The sequence below is a fragment of the Sus scrofa genome, chromosome 13 (genome assembly GCF_054392235.1).
Source record: "Sus scrofa isolate SSC_HxYL_T2T_F1_AM1 chromosome 13, Sscrofa_HxYL_maternal_Yorkshire_Landrace_v2.0, whole genome shotgun sequence".
Lineage (NCBI taxonomy): Eukaryota > Metazoa > Chordata > Mammalia > Artiodactyla > Suidae > Sus > Sus scrofa.
In genome coordinates this window covers 85982880-86006858 of record NC_139395.1, presented here as the reverse complement: position 1 = coordinate 86006858, position 23979 = coordinate 85982880, and the positions used below count along the sequence as shown (strand labels likewise).

At 55.6% G+C, this 23979-nt stretch overlaps 1 protein-coding gene across 9 annotated transcripts in view; it reads right to left on the bottom strand.

The window, feature by feature from the left end:
* Positions 1-23979, bottom strand: part of IQSEC1 (IQ motif and Sec7 domain ArfGEF 1) — a 334379-nt gene that overhangs the window by 146824 nt on the left and 163576 nt on the right. For 5 of the 9 annotated variants that reach the window (XM_021069392.2, XM_084989569.1, XM_021069395.2 and 2 more), the window contains exon 1: positions 15220-15652. The exons of the other annotated variants lie outside the window; for them this stretch is intronic. In XM_021069392.2, coding sequence (XP_020925051.2) covers positions 15220-15242 — 23 coding nt within the window. In that variant the 5' untranslated portion in view covers positions 15243-15652. Of the gene's footprint in view, positions 1-15219; positions 15653-23979 lie in introns of those variants that run through there. 9 annotated transcript variants of the gene reach the window in all.

Sequence of the window (23979 nt, the reverse complement as noted above, 5' to 3'; positions counted from 1 at the left end):
TGCTCCCAACCCCTAGCTGTCCTGCCCTGGCCCCCAACCCCCGCCCTAGGGCCTCCCTCTGAGAAAACCACAGAGGGCCCTGCCCACCCACCCAGCCTTCCTGTTCTGGCTCTGGGCCCCAGACAGCCCTGCCCAAGGGCACAGTGAGTGACTGTCCCGGGGCTGGCCTCCTCACCTCCCCATCCTGCCAGGAGCCCGGCCCAGGCTGCCTGGCCCAGGAGCATCTGGAAAACTCTCACTGTAGGGCACAGTGGTGTCTCTGCCTGGACAGAGGTGTGGGGAGGGTGCAAGGGCAGCGGGCTGGGGCCTGGAGTGGGGGGATCCCCAGGGAGGTACCAAGGCCCTCTCTGGGCCTCAGATTCCCCATCTGCACCCTGTCTGTCTGGAGAAGGGATTCTTAAAGGTGGGGGTGGGGATGTCTTGGGTCCCTTTGGGACAAGGCTTCATTCATCCCATCCCCTAACCACGCAGCCCCTGCCTTATGCCTGGCTCTCTGAGAGCGCTGTCCTGACTCTCATCACCCTCAGAATCACCCTGCTTTACAGTTGAGGAAACTGAGGTGTCATCAGAACACAGGGTGAAAGACAGAGAGTGAGATGCGTGGCTGCCCATGGAGGGAGGGGCCCCCGAAGGTCACTCCATGAGACTATGTGGGTGGGGGCTCCCCCAGGAAGCAGTGATCGCTGGGCCCAGACCTTGGCTTGGGGGAAGGGGCTGCATGCAAGGTCAGCAAGGGCAGAGTCTGAGCATGTGCAAAGTGAAGGTTCCGGAGTGGAGGAGGGCAGGGGACGGGGGCCAGGCAGAGCATCTGCTGCAGAGACAAAGGCCTGGCTTGGAGAGGGAGGCCCTGTGGCCACCCCCACCTGCTGAGAAGCACCCCTCAGACCCCAGCTGCTTCTGTGATCCTAAAGCTCTCACCAGGATTCTCTTCTTGAGGCTGAGGCACTGGCCAGGGCACTGGGCCACCAGCCAGGGCCCGTCCAGCCTTCCTTGGCTCCCGGGAGTGGGGCTGAGGCCTTGCCACGTGGCAGGAGCCTGGATGGGCCTGTTCCCAGGGCCCTTGGGCGCTGGTCTGGGAACCACGTCCTGCCACTCCCAGGCCTGCCTCACGAATGGGCAGGAAGCAGAGAGCCTCTATCCAGCCTGGCCGGAAGGGAGGGTTGGCCGTGCTGCAACTTTCAGATGCTGACATGAACTCATTTCATCTGTCTGGGAAGCTGGAGTTGTGTATCCTCACTTTACACATGAGGAAACTGAGGTTCAGAGGGTCTGAGACCTGCCCAAGGCCCCTCAGCTGTCACGCTGTCCCACTGGATCCTAATTCTGGGTCCCCTGCTCTCAGCTCCAGGGAGTGTCCCCAGTCAGCCAGGCAATGGACCCCCAACCAGGACATCCGGACCCCACTGACCCTGAGGTGGGGGATGTGCTAAGGCACAGGGTTGCTGAGGGCGTCCCTCCATGGGGGTCCCCTCAGATACCCAGAAAATAAGCCAAATCACCCCAAACCCAGCAACTTACACACCTGTGAAATTCAATTTTTAAATAGCTGATGAACTCTCATGGCTCCAAAGCAAGACAAAAAAGATATCAAGTGGCACATTCCCTCCCAACGGTCCTAAGTCTACCGAGGGCCCCCTGCCCCCTGGGGCGTCCCGTAACCAGATTCTGGGGCCTCCTTGCAGAAATTCTTTATGCACAAGTAAGTGGACATGGACGTGCCCAGCTGGAGATGTGCACACGCCTGAGACTGGCTGTCTCTCCTCATCCTGAATGCAGGCCCTCGCTTTGCCCTGACACCTTGTCCTGGAGGCCACACCTCAGCCTGGGGCACAGTGGCCAAGTGTGACTGAAGTTGGAGCCAGAGGGAAAGCAGGCCCCTGGCTCCAAAGCCCCTCTAGCTGTGAAGGACAGCTGTCCTGTATGGCAGGGCAAGATGGGGCCCCTGACTGACCGGTGTCCCTGACCCTAGATCGGCGCTGAGGACACAGTGGACACCTCCCGGATGAACCTGGCCGAACCAGGATGGCCATGAAGTGCGGTCAGGCTGACTCCCCTTCCAGGCCTAGCATGGGGGACCCCGATGGCACCCCGACCACAGACACATTCTCAGAGCCATGCTGACCTCACATGGGAGATGGACGCACACATGCGATACCTCTTAGCCATCACACATGCACACAACTGTTCACACATACATGTACGCAGAGCCTCCCGCAAGCAGCCGAGAGCACTGGCTGACCTCAGGCCTGGTCTCAGGGTTACAAGCGAGCAAGTGTCTGGCTTAGGTGAGCCCCTGGACTTTGCATTAAACAACCACGGTCAAGGGAAATCCACCAGGGTTTTTCTATTTAAATTTTCCCCCCTTCCTGCAAACCATGTGTGTTATTTCACTTTAGCTGAATGACAAGTTACAAGCAAGGAACACTTCCAGAAGCCCTGCAGCTGGGGACTTCACAGAGACCTCCAGGGAAAACTGAGGCTGAGGGCCACTGCGCTGAGTGCCCACTGTGCGCGGGGCGCCGGGCTCTGTCCTTCCAAATGCCCCAGGGGCACACTCCTACCCCCACTATTCAGAGGAGCGAGCTGGGTGCAGAGAGGGCAAGAGGCTTGTCCCCAGCCCCTCAGCAGGTGAAGGTTCCTGGGCACCCTCTGACAGAACTGGGGAGTGGGTGGGATGGGAGGGAAGGGGGCCAGGTTTGCACAGCTGCCCGGGACCCCCACCTCAGCAGCAGGAGGTGGACCTCAGATCTGTGTGGGAGCACTTTCTTGAGTGCTGCAGAGGGGTCTGAAGCCTTAGTGGGAGCCTGGAGCAGAGCCCTTGGGGACCCCCAGCCCCTGGATTCAGGGCTGTGGTGTCTCCTGTAAAAACAGGGAGCCCAGCCCCAGCCCCTCTGTTCATGGGGAGCAGGTGAGCTCAGCCTGAGGGCCACGGCACGGGGGCATCTGTTTCTGGGGTGGCGAGATGCCATCACTGCATGCGCTGTTCCCCATGCGTCTGGCCTCTGCTTGGGGTGTGGAGCAGCCCTGGCAGATGGCCACAGCCCTGGCGGAAGGCCTCAGGTACCCTCAGCCCACGGGGTGGCTGGCAGCTGCAGCAGCTGAGGGGGGCACATGACCTTGGCCAGTTGGGCAGGGCTGAGCCCCAGAGGGCAGGGCCACAGGGGTGCGTGGAGGGGCTGAGAGTGAGAGCAGGGGGCGTCCCTTACTTACCACACCCTAAGGTTGCCCAGGGAGCACGTGAGCTGAGCCCGGGACCCAGGGCAGCCCGGGTTGTGAGTGTGGTCAGGGGGAGCTGGAGATAAGCTACATGGCCGCTAGAGTCTCAGTCCTGCTCTGCTGCCAGGGCACTCGGTAAATGGGGACGCTCTGCGGATCAACGTGAGGTTGCTGCTTCCTCCAACAGCAGAATCTCGGCCTCAGTGTCCCCCACCCTGGCTGAGCCTCTGCTCTTGCCTGAGCACCTGCGTGCTGCCTGCGGTCATCTCTGTGTCCTCACTGGCCTCAGGGCTGGGAATGGCCCATTTTACAGGTGGGGACATGGGGCACGCAGCCAGCAGCAGAGCCTGCCCGCTCCCCCCGTCCTCGCTCTGTCCCCAACCCCACCACACGCACATACTGCTCCTCTCCAGGGAGGCTGAGTGCAGCGGGGAAGGGTTTCCTTCCTGGAGGTGCTGGAGAAAAAGAAGTGAGGTTGATCCGAAATAGAGGACAAGCTTTCCTAGGAAACACACAATGCCCCAGGCAGATTTGGGTTTTTTTAAAAAGACTTAGAATACACCACTGGGAAAAGAGGAAAGATGAAATAGTAAGAAAAAAAATTCTCGTTTACAGTGCCTGTTGCTAAGAAAGAGGGAGATATGAGCGAGCACCTGGGTGGGGGTGGGAGGGTCAACCAGATCCTGTGGATTTATTTACCTGAAGCACGCAACCACAAACCCGCACCCCCCGCCTTCAGAGCCCCGGACCTCAAGCTGCCTCTGGGCCTGGCTGTGTTCATCCGCCCACCGCTGAGTTGAGGCTGCCCGCTTGGCCCACTGCCCTCTAACTCCAAGCATTCCAGTGGACCTTCCCCAACACACACAAACACACACACACACACACACACACACACACACACACACACACGTCAGCCCCTCCTAAACTCCCAGTGCAGTGACTTGGGCAGAACTGACCCCATCCACGCAGCTCCAGGGATGGCCAATCAGCACGCAGCCTCCTCTGGGCCTTGGAGGTGGTTTCAGGAATGGCCATGAACCCTAGGGCTGGCCAGCAGACGTGAGAGGTTCTGGGGGGCCAGGGGATACCCACATGGGGACCTTCCAGGCAGAAGAGTGCTGGAGCCCCCAGATCCAGCCATGTGGAAGCCTGATCCCTCCAGGCTGTTCACCACAATGACCGTTACAATCCCTTCTGACTTGAGTTTCTGCCTTTTGCACCCCAACTTCTGGTTAACACACTCCTTCCCCCAGCCTGGCTTCCTTCCTCTTCCCAGATGTCCCTGTTTCTGAAGTCCCAGCACGACCCCAGCCTATCCCTGTGCAGCGAGAGCCCAGAGGAGGAAGGGGCGAGGATATGTGTAAGTTCCAGACTCACCATGTGCTTTATCAGCTCACCAAATCTTTATGGCCACCCCACAAAGTTCCATTCATTGGCCCCATTCTACAAAAAGGAAACCTGAGGTTCACAGAGGTTAGGTCATCTGCCCAAGTCACACAGCTACTAGGAGCAGATAAGGGGCTACATCTGAGCAGCTTCTGTGGCAGTGAGAGGTACTGGAAAGGCCTGGATCACCCCAGCACCTCAGCCCCCACTTTGGCTGCACCCGCCCAGTTTGGGAACCTCCTCTGAGGGGCCCTGATCACCATGAAGTCTTGGAGATGGAGACTGAAGCCTGATCAAGGACGGGGGATCTGAGGGGCTCGGGGGTGGGGGGCTGCAGCCATGCCTCCTGAACCAGGTCGGGTGGAAGTGCCTCTCACTTGATGACGAGCAAACGTGAGAAGATGCTTGTGTTATCTTGGCCTGTGGAGTCCTTCAAGATGAGGGCTGAGGGTTTCAGGGAGAATGGTGGTGATTAAAAATACATCACCTCCCTTATTAACCATTCCAAACAGATGCCGGGACCATCTTGACGTGGAATGAAACCACCGAAGCCAGTAAAACATCTTGCAATTAGCCATGCTCTTACAGCGCCTCGGAGCCCGCGGGCTGCTCTGATGGACCCTCTCACGGGGACCCCTCTGGGGCAGACATGCTCGGGGACAGGGAACACGGAGCATCTTGGGCCCTGGTTCCTGGAGCCCTCATGTCCCCAGCTCATCCCCAAAAACAGGATAAACAGGGGGAAGGTCAGGACCCTCTGTTGGGTTGGTCCAGAGAGCCGAGGTCTGGAGGGCAGGGCCCCAAGCTGACACTGTGCCTTCAACCCCGCTAACCCCAGCCTTGCCAGCCTGGTCCTGGCTTCGCTGCAAACTGTGATGAGTCAATTTGCCAAAAGCCGATTCATGGAACAGTCAGTTTGAGGATGACAACTTCATCAAAAGCACTCGCTCCCTTTAACCTTTCAGTTTGTCAGCTTGGTTCATTTTTGTCTCCAAAATGGCACTTGAGAAGTTCCCATTGTGGCTCAGCGGTTAACAAATCCAACTAATATCCACGAGGATCCAGGTTCCATCCCTGGCCTCACTCAGTGGGTTAAGGATCTGGCATTGCCGTGAGTGGTGGTGTAGGTCACAGATGTGGCTCGGATCCTGCATTGCTGTGGCTGGGGTGTAGGCTGGCTGCTGCAGCTCTGATTTGACCCCTAGCCTGGGAACATCTATATGCCATGGATATGGCCCTGAAAAAAAAGAAAACAACAACAACAACAAAAAAGTCACTTGAAGGAACCTCAGTTTGTGCCTGTCCAAGCTCCCTGCTGCTGGGTGGGGGCAGGGACACAGGGACCAAAGGCAGGGAGAGCCAGCTGACTGCATCACCACTGTGCTGGTGGCACTGGGCAACAGCACAGTCACACAGGCCTGGGGAGCAGGCTGTCCAGCTGGGGGCAGCCCCTGGGGCCAGGTCTGCAGCCTGGCTCCTGGAAGGCTCTGGGGAGCGTGGACAAGACTTTGTCCTAAGGTCCCAGCTGCTAGAAAAAGGGACTTGTGCTGCCTTTTTGTGGGGAGAAGGCAGGTCCCAGTGTCCTGGTGGGGTTCAGCCTCAGGGAGAAGGGTTCCAGGGGCCTCTGCTGTCAGGGAGGTTGGGGACCATACAGGCCACCCATGGAGGAAGGGATTGAGACAGGCTGGGGGGTAGCCACTGGCCTCCCTGCTCCACAGTCACCAGGGGGCCAGTCATCAGACCCAACACCTGCCCCAGGCCTCTTTTTTTCAATTAAACTTTAGATTTTGAGATACAGATTCACCTACTATTGTTAAAAATAACACAGAGAGCTCCTATCTACACTTTTCCCTATTTTCCCCAATGGTAACATCCTGTAAAACTACAGGACAACATCACCATCAGGATGCTGACACTACCATCCACCATCTTATTATTATTATTATTATTTTGTCTTTTCTAGGGCCGCACCTACGGCATATGGAGGTTGCCAGGCTAAGGGTCTAATGGGAGCTGCAGCTGCCGGCCTACACCACAGCCGCAGCGACGCCAGATCCAAGCCGCGTCTGCAACCTTAACCCACTGAATGAGGCCAGGGATCAAACCCGAAACCTCATGGTTCCTAGTTAGTTTCGTTTCTGCTGCGCTGTGATGGGAACTCCCACTGTCTTTTTTACTTTTTATTTTTTGGCAACGTCTGCAGCACGTGGAAGTTCCTGGGCCAGGGATCAGACCTGCGCCACAGCAGTGACAATACTCGGCCACCAAGGAATTCCTGGCTCCACTGTCTTAGATTTCCTGTCTTACTTCTCCATGTGCGTGTGTGTGCGTGTGCATGCGTGCACGCACGTGCACACACACAATGGTTCCATCACCAGAAAGATCCCTTGTCAAACACCCCCTCTTTACAGCTCCAAACTGAGCCGTCCTCCTCTGATCTGAAATGAACTTCATGAATAATATGATCTACCTGCACATATTTTTTTTTGGTCTTTTTAGGGCCACACGCACGGCATATGTAAGTTCCCAGGCTAGGGGTCAAATTGGAGCTGTACCTGCCAGCCTACACCACAGTGGCAACGCTGGATCCTTAACCCACTGAGCTAAGCCAGGGATTGAACCCACATCTTCATGGATACTAGTTGGGTTTGAAACCTGCTGAGCCACAATGGGAACTCCAAATCTTAAAACAAAAATCAGCAGAAGGTCCCAGTTGTAACAACACAGAGAAAAGGAGGAAAGTAACATACAATGAAGGGACCAGGATGTTAGTGGTGGGTGCCCAGGAATGAGGAGACCACCCTTAGGTGACAAACCCAGATGCACACAGGGGGCTGCTCAGGACTCAGATGTCCAAGAGAAGCTGCCCTTGTTGACACTACGCTCTGCATGGTGACAGCTCTTAGCAGAGCTCCGGGCATATCAAATTCTGATCTTCCTCACCTGTGAGAAGGGCAGTCAATTCCTGGAGAAGTAACGTATATGCCAACCCCAAGTATGTGCTCTGTGGTTTAGGTGTCAAACAGAGTGAGGCCCCAGGCTCAGATAACCACACGTGGATTTCATGTCCATGGGTGTCTGGTGACATGTTTGCAGGCCTCAGACATGCAGCCTGCGTCCGACACTGCAGGGAGTGAGCTTCCCTGGCCTGCCTTCCAGACCCTCTCCTTGCACCTGCCCCGAATGCCACCACATGTCCAGTGGCCCCTGCCAAAAGCCCCCAGTGCACCCTCTGCCTTTGCGCTGGCAACTGCACCTGTGCCTGCCTCCCCATGGGCAGGAGCTACTACTCCCCAGGATGCAGCCCAGGTCTGGAGCCGAACAGGTGCTAATAAACGTGTGGAGAGAAGTGATATGGACGGACAGCCAGCCCGGGTCATGAATGGGCTGCTGGGAGGTGTGCTGGGATCTTGGCTACAGATGTCCCAGGACCAGTTCTGCCAGCCTCCCCTCTCCTGCCATGGCTCTGCTTCCTTTGTGGAGACCACACTGCCGGCCACTAGGCTGGGCTTCTCACCAGAGGGAGAACACTGTCTGCTTGAAGGGCTAGCCAGTCACCTTATCCCCCCAGTGGACCCTCAAGTCCAGAACTGCAGTGTGGTGACTAGAATCTCTGCTTTGTGTAACTGGCTGGGTGGCCGAGGCACTTTAATAATAGCGCATAGACATCAACACACAGAACTCCCCCAGAAGGACCCCAAGAAACTGGACACAGCAGTGACCTCTAGGCAGAGGGACGGGGGAAGGAAGTGACTTTGTCTTGTGTACATTTTTGCACCATGAGGATGAATTATCTCTCAATTATATCAATGAACAAAGAACAGCTAAAAACAACGGAGGCAGGTATTATAGGCTGATTAAAATTTTTTGAGCACCTACCAAGGACTCATTCCTTGGAGTACTTGTATGCTGGAGGACGGGGCTCTGGGCAGGGAGATCAGAGCCCCATGTCACCCCCATGCCCTGCCCCGGGACAGAAACTCTGACAAAGACAGTGGAGGCATCAGAAGGTATCCAGGTAGCCCCAGCCCCCATCCACCCAGTCGATGCCAGGGTCCTCGGGGCTAGTGGTCCATCAGGAGAGAAGGAGGCTGAACTTCACCACTCACATCTGCTCTTATTCAGGAAATGGTAAACCCAAACCACAGTGAGATGCTGCCTCACACCATGAGGGTTGCTATTATAAGAACGAAAAACAACCAAAAAGCAAAATAGCAAGTGTGAGTAAAGATGTGGAGAAATTGAAATCCTTGTGTGGTGTTGGTGGGACTGTAAAATGGTGCAGCTGCTGCAGAAAACAGTATGGAGGTTCCTCAAAAAGTTAAACATAGAACTACCATATGAGCCGGCAATTCTACTTCAGGGTAGAACTGAAAGCTGGGTCTCGAAGAGATATTTGCACACCCACATACACAGCAGCATTATTCACAGTAGCCAAAAGGTGGACGCAGCACAGGTGTCCACAGAGAGATGACTGGAGAAACAAAGTGTGATCTACACACAATGGAATGTTTTTCAGCCTTAAAAAGAAGGACATTCTGACCCTCCAACAACATGGATGAACCTTGAAAACATTACGCTAAGGGATAGAAGCCAGTCACAAAAAGATAAATGCCACATGATTCCCCTTGTATGAGGTCCCTAGAGATGTCAAATCCATAGAGGCAGAAAGTAGATGATGGGGCCGGGGGCGGCGGGTTGTTCATCTGAAATGGGAACTGAACTTCAGTTTGGGAAGATGAAAAAGTTGTGGAGATGGAGGGTGGTCATGGTTGCATGACAGTGTGAATGGATTTAATGCCACTGAACCGGACACTTAAAAACGGTTAAAATGGTAAATTTTATGTTGTATGTATTCTGCAATTTTTAAAAAAAGGTTATTGGTGTCTTGCCAGGCCCAGGCCTACAAAGACCCAGGAAACGAGGCAGAGCCTTGCCCAGGAAGCTCCCGGTCAGGGGGAGACAGAAAAGCAGGCAGCTGGTGACCACAGAGGGGAGGCCCAGGGTCCAGGAACTTGGTGAGAAGACAATTTCCCCTGGAACCTCCCAGGAACTCGGGAGTTAAGAGGGAGGTGTGAATGGGTCTTGAGGTCTGAGGGGAGAGGGACAAAGGACACTCTAGGCACAGGGGCCGGCGGCGGTTGTGGGGGGGCTTCTTGGTGGGGCAGGCAGATGGGCATGTGGTGGGCCTCTGGGATCTGTGTGCTGTGTGTCTCTGTTCTAGGCTGTCAGCTCCAGGTGGCAGGGCCCACCCTGGCTCGTGTACAGTCATGGCCATACCCGGCCTGGCACACAGACGAGGTGCCTGACCACCACTGTGGGCTGAGTGAAGGGACGACCTGGGACCACGGGTGACAAACAGAATAGGGTGTGTGTGAAAGAGCTGGAACATCTGACATTCAGCTTCTGCTTTGTGTGGCCCTTGGCCCCTCTCCCCTCAGCCTCCTGTGTGAGTCCACATAACAGAACCACCAAGAGCTGACCCTGCCAGGCAGGCCCAGAGAGGGTAAGAGGCTGACTCAGGGGTGCACAGCAAGGTAGGGGCTCTGTGAGCTCCAGGGAGGGCCAGGGCCTCAGAGACCAAGGGGCAGAAGGACTGGAGGGAGAGGAAGAAGAGCCAGTGAGCAAGCGGGTTGGGGAGGGAGGGGTGGACACAGCCATTCATGGTGGGGGTAGGGGTGGGGGAGCGGCAGGCTTCAAGGTGAGCCTGTTGGGCACTTAGTGCCTGGCAACAGTGCCCCTTAGGTGTGTGCAGGCAGAGACAAAACCACTTTCACCCACAGTCCCCAGGTGCCAGGCTCCCTGCCACTGCCAGGCAAGGCGCCCTCAGCTCCGGGATGAGGCAGGGCTGAGGTGCAGGGGGTGGGGGGGCAGCTCCAGGCATGGGGGAGGGGCAGAACCATGAGGCTGGCCGTGGGGAATCTGCTCAGGGGTCAGGCACTGGGGCCCATGACTGGGCTCTGCCGGACCACCTTCCGGCCCTGATGTCTGCCCACCTTCTATGCACCTGCCTCCTCCCTCTAGGGCAGACAGACTGGGGCTGGTGAAGAGAGGGGTCTGCGGAGTGAGCAAACCCCACAGGATGTTGCCAGGCAGGCAGGAGATGGTGCAGCAAAGAGTTTCTTAAAGGGAGGGTGGCAAGGATGACCTCCCCATCCCGGGTCCCCCAACCAGGCTCAGTAGTATCCTCAAGGGCAAGCAGAGGGTCCCTGTCTGGGCCACTGGGCACCATGTGGACCAGACCGGATTGAGTATGGAGGTCAGATGTGAGGCTGGGATGGGCAGGGTCTCACCCCAGGGCACAGAGCTTGGCTGTTAGACCACGACCTGGGAACCATGCCAGCCCCTGCACTGAGCCACCTGTAGGCAGCCCTGGGGGTATGGGGCTCCTAGGTCTGGAATAGGGACCTGGCTGCTCTCTCTGGGCACACGAAAAGGATGATGCGAGCCTGCCAGGCCTCCCCTCAAACTTCCCGCCACAGTCCAGCGATGTAACATGGCCCCTCACAGCTCCCTACGGCCCACTGCCCACAGGGAGAGCCCCTCCTGGCCTGCGGACACCTCCTGCCCTGGCCCTAAGTACACCTCGGCTCCCACCTCTCACCTCCTCACTCACACGCGGTGTCAGGCCAGACCAATTACTTTAGCAAAAACCTTCAGTGCAACAGAGCACTAGGGCTGGGCTCTGCGCTGCCCCATCACAGTTCAAGCCCAGCTCTACCCCTCACCAGGTGTTGCCTGGGGTAAGTCACTCCGTGACTCAGTTGCACTGTCAGTACGATGGGCATAACAACAGCTCACCCCTAGGGTGAAAGTCAAATAAACTCCTGCCTGCAGAATGTCTGCAACTCTTTGAGGCCTGGATTGCCCTCACCTCCCTGACCACCTGGCAACCTCCCTTCACCCTGCATCCTGCTGTGGGAGGCGTGAGCCCTCCCCGTCTCTGGATCACATCCCCTCCTGACTCTTGGCACTTTGTATTGACACTGTGTTCACATCTATCTCTCTCACTGGCCTGCAGGCTCCCAGGAGGCAGAAACTATTTCTTTTCTTTTCTTTTTATGGCCACACCCATGGGATATGGAAGTTGCCAGGTCAGGGATTGAATCCAAGCCATAGTTGCAGCAACGCTGGATCCTTTAATCCACTGGACAGGTCCAGGGATTGAACCTGCACCTCTATAGTGCCCCAGGCCCCTGCAGTTGGATTCTTAACCCACTGTGCCATAGCAGGAACTCCCAGGCAGAAACTCTTTCTTACTGGGCTCTGTGTTTCCTTGCTTAGGGCAGTGCCTGGCACAGGGAGCTGTAATTCATTCAATCAACAAAAATTTACTGAGCAATAACTACATGCCCAGCGCTTTTCTAGGTCCTAGAGACAGCTGCAGCTAACACACTGTCAGCCCCTCTTCCTTGGGCATAGACGACACTCTAGTGGCCAAGATGGACCAACCAGCAAGCATCAGGCTAGCCGGGCAGGACGGAGACAGTGCCAGGCAGGGAAGAGGGCTGGGCAGTATGAGGGTGGGACCTACAGTCTAGAGCTGGTGGTTCAAGATGGAGGGAATGAATGAATGAGCCAATGAATGAATGAATGATGAATGGGCACCCACTTCAACCTCAACCCCCAGCAGCTCCGAGTCTTAAATTCACTGCCATTCCCTGCAGCCCAACTTCCTGTGTTTGAGTAAGAGGAAGTGACGTGCCCAGGTTAAGTGTAGTTACAGTCGGAAGGGGGCTGACCTTAATTAAGACACCATTAATTAAGCTGTGAGTACAGTAATGACCTTGGCTGTTAGCAAATCTGATTAAGGAACTAATTTGTGGAGGCCTCCTGATTTCCCCACTTCATGAATAAATCTTCTACGGCTTCTGTTGTCATTCCTTGTACCCCTCACTAAGCCACCTCTGCCAGTAGCTGAGCTTCCCCTTCTCAGCAGAATCAAAGCTCTAGTGGCCCAGAGGGTGGAGGAGCCGAGACCAGAGGACAGGGCGGTGGGGAAGGGGATGCCTGGGGCTGCCGCTGGGCTCCTCTGGGAGCAAGTCCATCCAGGTGTGGCATGTGACATATTGGGGAGAGATACTGCCAAGTGCACAGCAGGAAGCATCCAGGGGACCTCAATCAAGTGGCTACTCCTCTCTGAGCCTCGGTTTTCTCCTCTGTAAAATGGGATCAATAACACCCCATTTTGCCGCAGTGGTGAGAACTGATGAAGCAACTGACATGAGAAGCTTCAAAGTCAAACAGTGCAAGTCTGACAGTGGCTACAGCAGTCCTGGCCTGGTGTTTCCAACTGTCCTGAAAGTTAAGCATCTGGAGACACTCAAACCCCCCACCATCACCATGTTGAAAGCCTGGGTAACAACAAGGCTCAAGCTGCAGGTGCCAAGATAGCCCTGGTTCTGTTCTCAAAAATCCTTCTATAGAACAAGGCAGTTCCTTCTCTTCAGCCACCCCCATCCCAGTTTCTTTGCAACCTCTGGCTTGTGGGTTTGGTGGCTGCATGTGGGGATTGGCCTGGATGTTGTGGTGCCAGACGGTGGGGGCCTGAAAGCAGAGCAGCATGAAAAGACCCACAGGAGTTGGACAGGGAGCCTGGAGCCACCACCAGCCCAGCCCCTCTCCCAGGCAAGCGGGAGAGATAGACGTGGCTCATGGGTCAGCAAACCTCCCAGGGGCCATGTGTTTAAATGCAGATTCCTGGGCTCCCAGCAAACCGAATGAGTCTGCATTGGTGTTGGGAGGGGTACTGGAATCTGTATGGTGGCTGTGTCCTTGGTAAAGTCACGTGTGGACGGATTGGGCAGCGATGCCATGGGAAGTGGCTGCATCCATGAAAATCAACCACAGCTGGGCACTAAAATCAAAGGGCAAAGTAAAAGGGTCTTGATGCTAGAGCCCTCCCTGGACCTGCAAGCCAGACTCTCTGGGGGTGGGACCCAGGCGTGGGAGTTGTAAACAGTTCTCAAGTGATTCTAGTGCAGAGCCCAGGCTGAACCCCATCCTCAGGCCAGTACTCAAGTTTCTCAGGGGACTTTGCTGAGCCTCAGTTTCCTCACCTCTAAAATGGGAGTGTTGATACCAGCCCAGCCAGGGCTACTGGCTGCTGTCCATCACTGAGCCCAGGCCCTGGGCTGTGTACAGGCAACTTCCAGTCACATTTTACCCCGACGACCCCCCCGCCCCAGGGTTTAACAGCCCCTGGGAGGTGAGAATTTCTCTGCCATCTGGGCCCAGGCAAAGGTGTAGCAGGAAAAAAGACGGCTGCGGGCGGGAGCGGGGGGGGGGGGGGGGGGGGACCTATTCCCAGGGATGGTGGCGGAAGTTCCACGCCGGGAAAGGATTTACTATTTGTTTCCAAAAATACAGCTGAGGTCCTGTCACAGGGAGTGAGAATTCTGGCGTATTCCGATCACATAACAAACCAACCCATAGGCTTTTCCACTAAAAATGCAAATGAACATCACAGCAAAGCACAGACCCAAGTGGCCTTCATCACCCTCGGGGCTCTGGGCCGGGCCTGCTCACGCAGCGCAGGAGCCAGGTTTCCTTTCCTCCCTGCTCCATTAGTGAGCCAGCTGCCTGCCCCTCAATTCAGCGGAGTGGATGCAGCTTAACTGGGGGCTCCACAGGCCCCTGTCATGGTATAGGGCGGCTTGAGGCTTTGGAGTGTCCTCCAGATGTCACCCTGCATAATGCTCCAGGCTTTCCTGTTTTCATCCTGGGAACCAAGCCCAGCCTGAGGGTCCAGCTCTGCCCTCTAACCTCCAAGGTCTGAGGTCACTGAACAGCCCCAAGAGGCTGGGCCTGGGCAAGGCGCCTGGGCAGGTGGAGACGTGGGTCTGTGTCTCAACCCCTAAGGCCTCCGGTCCCAGAGGAGCGGTCCTGTGAGGCTGAGACCAAAGGCCTCTCACCCTGGAACAGAACATGGCAGAGCCCGGAGAGCTGAGAGGGAAGCTGGTGCTCTAATCCGATGCCCCAGGAAGCCGGGCTTAATGAAGCAGGGGCATGGGTTTCCATAAATACCCGGCCCCGTGATGTCACCGCCCCTCACAGACTTTCACATTCTCTGCCACTGGTGCTGGGCCAAGGAGGCAGGTGCTCAGCTGCTGGCCCACAGAACACCTGGGTGGCATGGGGGTACGGATGCTCCCTGCTCAGGATGGCTGGCCGAACCTTCACCTGTCCCCACCCTGACCTTCCTGCCAACCTTCCATCAGCCATGGCTGAAGTGCCGGTCATGGAACAGCCAGGCACAAGAGGCTTTTTCCAAATAGACACACTGAAGGCTATACCAAAGGCCAAAATGGTAACAGTAGGTCTGGGGACCCTGGGCACATATTTGGGGGGCCATCTGCCCTCAGAGATAAGAAATTTCACAGTCCAGTGGAGACCCGCTGAGTAACAGCCTTCTCCTCAACGGCACCACCGACGAACACCTCCACTGCAGGGGACAAATGCTGGCATCTCTGCCGGATGGCCAGCTCCCTCTGCAAGCCACCTACATGGCAACCCACCCTTCCCCCGACAGAGCCCCAGCTCCAGCTCCAGTCTGGGCTGGGGCTCCTCTGGCTTCTGGCCTCGAGTTCCAGGCATAAACCTGCCACATATACTCACAAATAGCGTCTCCTGCACGCCATCCTGTCTGGGGGCAGTTTTCCCTTCGCTCTCTCTCCAGCTAGGAAGGCTCAACGTGGTTACGGGAGGAGCGGGATGCTCAGGCGAGAAGTGGAAGGGAATAAAATTAATTCATCAGGGGGGCGAGTCACATTCCCGGGGGTGGCGGGCTCCTCCAAGGAGGCTGGGGCAGGAGCAGGAGGTGGCAGCAGCGGCTCCGAAGGGCCCAGACACGCAGAACTCAGGCCGTGCCCAGGAGCCCGCGAGGACGTTGAGTCACCATGGTCGCCAGGTTGTGCGGGGGGACTTCGGCCTCACTGCTACCTGGGACCACCTCGGGCTTCTTCCCTCCCGCACAACCGGGGTGGCGGGAAGCACGGGGGAGGGGCGGGCTTGGAGAGGGGGGCGTCCGCGCCAGGTTTGCTCTCTCATCCGGAGGAGGGGCCAGCGCGGAGGCTCCCCCCCGCGCCAAAGGAGCAACGTAGTGCGGGCCGTGCTGGACCAATCGCCGAGGCGCTCGTCGCCGTGGCAACCGCAGCATCAGGCGCGGCCGCCCCGCGGCGCCCTCGCTGCAAAGTCACCCAGCAGGCTAAGAGCGCCCGCGCAGTAGCCCGCGCTGGAAACCTGGAAATCTGTTGCTGAAATGCACGCGCTGCCCCGGAGCCCGTGATGACGCTGCTTCCTAGGGTGCAGCTGCCTTTGGCACAGAGATGTGCGAGCCACGGAGTGCACGGCTCTGGGGCCTTGGAGTCAGGCCGGCTGATTCTCAGACTGGCTCTGCCTCCCAAAGGCCCCGAGACTTTGCGCAAGCTGCTTTTCTTCTGGCGGCCTTGATCTATGCTACTGTAAAACGGGATCATACCAGCTATGTCACAGCGTTCCAGTAAGGGCTCAGCCCACACAGACGCCTAGCTGTTATCACACACTGGCCGTGTCCTGGGGCCAGGGAGACTATCTGGTCTAGCTGCGGGGCCCACTCATTTCTCCACCCACTCACACACTCATTCCAAAGGCACTGCTCTGGGACTGGCAACCCGGTGGTGAACAAGGCAGAGTATCTGCCCTCATTCCTTCACTGGAATGCCCGCTTACATTCCAAGAGGGAAACAGAAAATCAGCATGTGATCAGAGATACAATTTTGCATGGTAATAAGGGATCAGGATAAAAACAGAGCAGAAGCATGGAGGGAGGGAGGCCACCTACATGGGGGTGCCCCAGAAGGCACATGTGGGCTGAGACCTGAATGAGGGAAGATCTAGGGTCAAGGTCCTGAGGCAGAAATAAGCTGAGTTTGTTTGAGTGCCATTGAGTAGGCAGAGTAGCTGCAGGGGTGGGTCATAGGGAGAAGGCTGTCATCCATCCTCTCCTCCCAGGTTCACTTCCAACTGATCAGAATCTGTTTCCTTATATGCAAATCAGGAACTCTAAATCTATTGTATATATAAAATATAATAATATAAACAACCTACTATAAACATAATTTTATGTGCATATTATATAGTACTATATATAACCTATTATATACATAATTTTTATATGCATTATAATCCTCATAACAACCTCAGTAAGATTTACAGAAGAGAAAACTAGAGCCAGAGGTGTAGCAATTGGCTCACGGTCACAAGGTGTTGGGTGGCACACGAGGGCATTCTGGCTCAGAGTCTTGGCACCTGGACACCTGCAAAACTTCCTCTTTGGGATGAGTACATGAAAGAGTATGTATGAATTCCCTGACTTCTGGTGGGTGGCTCAGAGGCCCATCCCCTTTTTCCCATTTTCTCTGGGCTTTCAGACCACTGAATTTAGGGGAAGGAGGCATGCTGCATCCTTTAGTTTTGTTCCTTCCTTTACAGTGGAGGCAATGGAACTCAGAGAGGGCAAGTGACTTGCCTGAAGTTGCACAGCAATGAGTGGCAGAGGTGGGACTGGGACCCAGTTCTGCCAGCTGCATGTTCTCACATGGGAGCTGGGCGATGGAGGTGCAGGACATCAGACGTGCATGAAGCTTTCTGAATTGCAGCTCTGAATATCCAGCCTTCCCACAGCATTGACTTCCCTCCCAAAAGGAACACTGTCAGGTGAGTGGGCTGAACTTGTGGCAGAGCCTGCCCACCTCTCTCCTCACTGGAGCAGCACCCGATTTGAACAACAATGCAAAAATGACAACAGACACAACCAGTAGGGCTTCGCGAGGCTGGTTTTGTTTAGTGACTCCCCAGAGGCTCCTCCCATTCAGGGAGGGCTCACCTCTATGCAGAGGCAGAGCCAGGACTCGAACCCACATCCCTGCGGCTCCCAGACCTGGGCCCTGACATCGCACCTCACAGCCTACCAGTGGGGATTATTTATGTATGTTTTAAGATATTTATTGTTTCTATTACAGTTGATTTAAAATGTTCTGTCAATTTCTGCTGTAGAGCAAATTAGCAGGGATTATTGTATCGCATCCATTTTCCAGAGGAGGAAACTGAGGCTCAGAGAAGTAGAGTGGGCAGACTGGATGCCAGCGTCCCTTCCTGGGTCTCCTCTCTCAGTCCCCCTGGGGGCCTGGGGGCCTGGACACTCATTGCTTCTTGGCACTTCTTCCCCACAAACCTACATGCATGTTTCTTAGATGTTGTTCTGTTCATTCTAAGCAGGGCAAATGGAGAAAACCCGGGCGTTCAGATACAAATGCCTGGAGTGGAGACGTTTACCAAGGTGGGTGGTAAACCCCACGATGGGGGTCCAGCACAGGGTCAGGCACAAGGGAGTCTCCAAAACTCGTTGGGCTGAGATTCTGGCTCTGGTCTCTGATTAGAGCCCCACAGGCTTGTCCTTTCAGGAAGTGACGAAGGTCCCTCGGCAAGGGGACATGCCCACACGAGCAGGCGTGTGTGTGGGCTTTGCCTGCGTCACACCAAGCCCGCAGCATCACCACGGCAAGGTGGGTTTATGAGCCCACTCTCTGAATGTGAAGCCTCAGGTCATGGGCAGGTCCAAGGGCACACAGTCAGGAAGTGGCCTGCAGGACTCTGCACTAAGTGGTGGCTGGGGCTTTCCAACCAGTTGCCTGAGGTGTGGGAGTAGGGAGCAGCCAGCCTTCCCAGGTGAGTGGCAGGCTCACCCACCCACCCCTTCCTGCAGGCCTGGGATGTGGGCTGGAGGGATCAGTGTCAGGACAGTCCCTCCCTCCAGCAGTCACCTGCTCTCTGGGTCACTCTGGAAATGCCCGCTTTCACTGCCTGCCCCCATCTAATCACCACGGACCCTTGCCAGCAACTCAGACACGGAGGAGGCAGCAGAGAAAACACTTCACACCCAGGACTCCCTTCCTCCACTGGAAAATTCCGCCCTGCAGGTGGACAGGCATGTTCATGCAGAGAGCTCTTGGTCCAGCTACCTGAGGCCACCTGCCCCCATCTGTCCCCACCAGGAAAGGAACACGGTGGCATTTGGCAGGGGGAGGAGAGGGCTACAGCTTAGAGTCAACAGATCCTTGGGTCTCAGGACCCTCAGGGCCAGCAGAGTGGGGGGTCCCAGCATCTTCCCACAGGATGGAATGAGGCCCCATCCTGCCCTTCAGATCACTGACTGTCCTAATTGTAGAAATGCAGAACCATCAACATTGTGACTCTTCATATCTCAGAATCACCAATCCTTCAAGGCCTGGGATTTTTTTCCCCCTTCTTGCTTAAGCTTTACATTTTAAAGAAACAAAATCTTAATTGAACAAATAAACATGAAAATCTCTTCTCCTTGCACAAAACAAAGTCCTCTTGACCCCTCCCCTAATTCCCACTCCCTATGCCCATCTCTGTAGAGGTGCCTGCTGTCGTATGTTTGGATGGACCCTTTTGGATGTTTTCTATGCATTTAGATACATACACATGCCTGTAGAAAGTCAGTACTGTGTAGACCCTAAAAATGGTACCATATTAAGTTATGAAATTAAAAATGTAAATATAACCAAAAGGCATAAAGATGAAGACAGCAAACTCTGTGTTCCCTCACCCACTACGAGATCTGGAATACAGCAAGTCTGATGGAAGCCGCCGCCTCTGATCCATCCCCTCACCAGCCTTCTACCCAACCCTTATACCCACAGTGAACTTGCTCCCTGAACGATTCTTTCCTGCAGTTTCCCTGTGTAGCTGGGCACCCACAAACACCAGGAACGCCTGGGCATGCTTTTAGACTTTGCATAAATGGAGTCATACTGCGTGTTATTTTCCACGACTCCCTTTCCACCCACGGAAGACACTCAGGACACTGAATCATGGAATCCTTAGTCCACAGGCTCTCCTGCATGGAGTTTCTAAATCGCAGGCCTGGCTCAGCTCTTGGAGCTGGGAGGGGCCCCGCAGGCCATGTCCCTACACCCCTGCTTCCCAAGTGCAGGGAGCTGAAGGAGGAGGAAGGGCCATAGCAGTTGTCTCTGGAAATGCGGGTGGGCTTCTAGGGGCCTGGCACTCCCCACCCCGCAGTGCACCAAATACCGTACCCTGTCTCCTGTCCTGGGGAAGAAGGGGTCCCTGACACATGGCTGAAATGCAATGGCTGCTGCTTCCAGGAGCCGTTCTGAATGGAGAGCTGGACGCCACAGGGTGGGCATCAGTCTGTGCTCTGGCCGCCGCGCCAGGCTTGCCAAGGACAGAGCCTGCCCATGAGGAGCGGGGGAGGCAGACCCGCAGATGCTCCTACAGAAGCTCTGGCAGCATATGCGCTGTGCTGGAGGATGGAGGAGCGTGGAGACCCGCAGCGTGTGGTATGGGGGCTTTGGCACGACTGGGCCAGGGCGAGCAGGGACAGGGGGAGCCTGAGAGGGTTCCCACAGGATGGAGGGTGGCATGGGGGCATCACTGGCCATCCCAGGGCTGTGCGGACAGCAAGGGAGGACAGCCAGTCACTGAGCCAGACATGAGGGGTCTGAGTGTGTCCAAGTGTGGCCCCTCCCCCGCCTAACAGTTGCTGACCCCTCCCACCCCCCTCAAGCTGCTGCAACTTCTCATCAGGCAGTGCAGCCTAGGGGTCAAGACCAGGAGCCATCTGTACCACCAGTTGGGTGACTCAGGGCAGGTGACCCAACCTTGGCCTGTTCAGAAAGCCCTAGCCAGTGTGGCTGTCTGGAGCCAGGCTGGGCTGCTTGGAAGGTCACAGAACTGAAGTTGCCGGGCCTGGAGGCAGGAGTCCTGGGCTAAGGCCTCCACACATCCCAGAGCTTGGGTCGAGAGGCCGGCTGACAGAAGAGTGGGTGTGTTCCCTAAAGCCCCGCCAGCTTGTCCAGACTCCACGTGGCTCCCACTTCTCACCCTGCCTGTGCTAATATGTGACTAATAGTTTTCTTTAAGTCTAAAATCATTTGAAAGCAAAACTTCCTGTCACTACTGTAAATTGTGTATTTGACAGGCTGGGTACTCCACCAAGAAACATTCAAATAAACATGGTTATGAAAGAAAAACTGCTTACCCAAGACCTTCCTTTGGCCCCAGGCATCTGCCCACCCTAGCCTGGGAAATCCCTGGTGATGCTGGGGACACTGGGCGGGCACAGAGAAGGTGGCGGACTTGGCCTTGCTCACGGGCTGGGTCAGGATGGGGCAGGTACCTGCCTGTGGTCACTGCTGGACTGGTACCTGAACTTACCCTTCCAGAAGACCCACCTGCCTGTCTTAGGCCAAGGGTTGTGTGTGTGTGTGCGTGCGTGCGCATGTGCACACATGTATATGTGTGCATGTGTGTGTTCACGTATGCATGTGTGTATGTATGTGTGTGAGTGTGTACATGTGGGTGGTGTGTGCACACGCATGTGTATATGTGTGTGCGAGTGTGTGTGTGTGTGTGGTGATTTGCACTGCTCCCCAGGACAGGGTGGAGGAAGCCTCCGGGGTCTGTGTGAAGGGGCAGCAATCCCCCATGCCACCTTACAGTGACCTTAGGGGCTGGTCTGCTGGGCCTCTCTCCTCCTGGGTCCTCACAGGAATCTACAAGCCACATGGTTGGGGACGAGGAGTGTGGCATCACTGCCCAGCCCCCAGCCGTAGGCCAGGAACATTCCCCAACCACAGAGCAGAACTAATTCTCTACCCACTTGCTCCTTCATCCATAAAATGCTGACTAATGCCGGAACCAGGCCAGGCACCGTCTGGGGGGTTATGGGTGGGAAAGAGACTCATCTCCCACCTGGAGGAGGGAACAAGCGCATCTCAGGGCTGTGGGGGACAGCTGGCCTGCCCCCTGCCCAGTGCTCCCCTCCTGCAGTCACCCCTGTGCCCCCCTTGGTGCCTGGGGCTCTGGGTGGGGGTGAGACTGACTCGACTCCCAGGTCAGGAACAGGTATGGGACTCAAGCTGGGCCCGTGGACAAGGCCCCAACTTCACTGCCATTGTTGGGCAGGAGAACCTCCCCTTGAACTTGAGTTTAGGCTGGAAAGATAAGAGCTGGTGCTTCACATGGCTCCCTGAGAAGAAGCTGGATTGAGGGTGGAAGAGAGACAGTCCTGGTGTTGTCACTTGAACCTGGATCCAGCCACACCCAAAGCTTTGAGGTCATGTGAGCTGAAAATGTCATGCAGACCAGTCTGAAGTGGGCCTTCTGTCACTTAAAACCAAAAGTCTCAATACATGTGCCTTCTAACAGTTATAATTCTGAGTGAATATTATAATACTGAGTGACACATAGAGGTGACACAATACTCTGTGAGTATGAGGGAAGGAGAGTAATTTCTTTGGGGAAAAGGGACATGGGAAGGAAAAATGGAAGTTTCCCGGAGGACAGGATGTGGAAGCCAAGGCTTGCAGGATGAGTAGAAACTTGTCAGGCAGATAGTGCATGGAAAGGCATCACTTGCAGGTGGAACAGCATGTGCAAAGGCTTGGAGGTGAGAAACAGAGAGTAATGGGGCATCCCCAAAGGTTTCAGACGGGAGGGATGAGTGGTTAAATAGGTCCCTTCATGGGGGACGGTGAAAGGGGAGAGGTTAGAGGCCAGAGGATATTTGTGCACAAGTGGGGCTGGGACGGGAGAGAAGGGGTGCTTTGGGGAGAAGTGCAAGTGAGGTATGAAGACGGGGTATCGGCACTGGGTGGATGGTGGTGCCATTTACCCACCCGGGGACACAAGGAGAGGTGCGGGGAGGAGGGGAGATGACCCTCCCCTTTTGGATGTGTTGGGGGTATAGCCTGGGGGACACCCAGAGGGAGCATCCAGGTGGCTGTAAGGGTATAGTAGAGGCTCAGTTCCCAGGGAGAGGGGTGGGGGGAGTCAGGAGATCAGGCAGAGCCTGGGGTACCTGGATATTTAAGGGAAGGAGCAGAAGCCAGCAAGGGAGCAGAGAGAGTGGATCCCCTGCCCCCCTCCCCCCACAGGCTCTCAGGATGCTCACTCCTCAGCCTCCCGCTGGTCCTTCCTGGGGCGGGTCCAACCCTGTCCTGTCACAGAGAGGCAGGCCCTGCCCCCGTGTCCCTGAGGGTCTGACATCACACAGGAATGACATTTCTTGGCAAAAAAGAATTCAAAGTAAGTGCTAAGATTTATGCTCATCCCGGCATAATTTCCAACAACAACAAACACTAGGTGAATGCCCAATACTGAAACTCCTAAAAATACAGGATTCCTGCCGGTATGAGGTATCGTGCAGCCTTCAAAAGGGGTGTTTACAAGTAATGACATTAACAACTCTTAGTCAAGGAATTCCCTGGTGGCCTTGTGGTGAAGGATTCAGCATTGTCACTGCTGTGGCATGGGTTCGATCCTTGGTCTGGGAACTTCTGCATGATGGGGCGGGGGGGGGGGCAAGTCAAAAAACAAAACAAAACAAAACCATTGTCAGTCAAAAAAGTACGTTCTCAAAGTGTGTATTCAGTGCGATTAAGTGCTAGACTGCTGAACAACTTTATTTCTCTTTTCATTTTATTTTTCAAATGTCCTACAATGTGCTTAACTATAATAAGAGAAAACATATTATTACAAATTCCCACCATCATCTGAAAGTGACTGAAACATCAATGAACCAGGGTCAAAGGAAGAGGAGATGGGTTTTGTGCCGGTTTGGAGTGGGTGTGGCTTTGAACCCTGGCTTCAGTCACCTGCCTTGGGGTGTTCCCAGCAGTGTCTGCCGGGGGGCCAGGCTGGAGGACTGGGGCCCCTGGTCACTCAGCCTGGAGAGATGCAGCCTGTCTGGTCTGATGAGGGCTGCTTCTGGGCAGATGGTGTTGCGGTGGGGGCAAGCATGGATTCTGCCCTCAGGCCTCGGCTCAGGTCTCATCCCACCACTTCCCTGCTATGTGTCCCCTTCTCCACATTGGCAAATGACCATCCTGTCTCTGAGCCTCAGTTCCTGCTGTGGGAAAAGCAGGGTCCTTGCTGAGAACAGACATGGGGAGGATTGCAGGAGCTTCGACCAGCCAGGGCACACTTATGGTCCACCTCCTTGGTCTCCTGGGGCCTTTCTGTCCAAGCCCTTCAGCCCTGGGGAGGGGCCTGGAGGTCTCTGGGTGCACAGAGCTGCCCCTGGTGCTGGGAATCAGAGCACATCTCTTCCTGGGAGGGCTGGGGGCTTTCTCCAGCTGACTGGGGCTACCACTTATTCTCCATACTATGCACAGCATCTGACACAAATGCCAATCAAACTCATCCCTGCCCAGCTTCCCACGGCACTCAGGATGAAATCTGCCAGCCCCCCTTCACATTTGTCCCTTCCCCACTCTGCTCCTTGCCAACCCCATTGCTGCCACAGGGCCTTTGCACATGCTGCTGCCTCTGTCAGAATGCTGTTCCCCC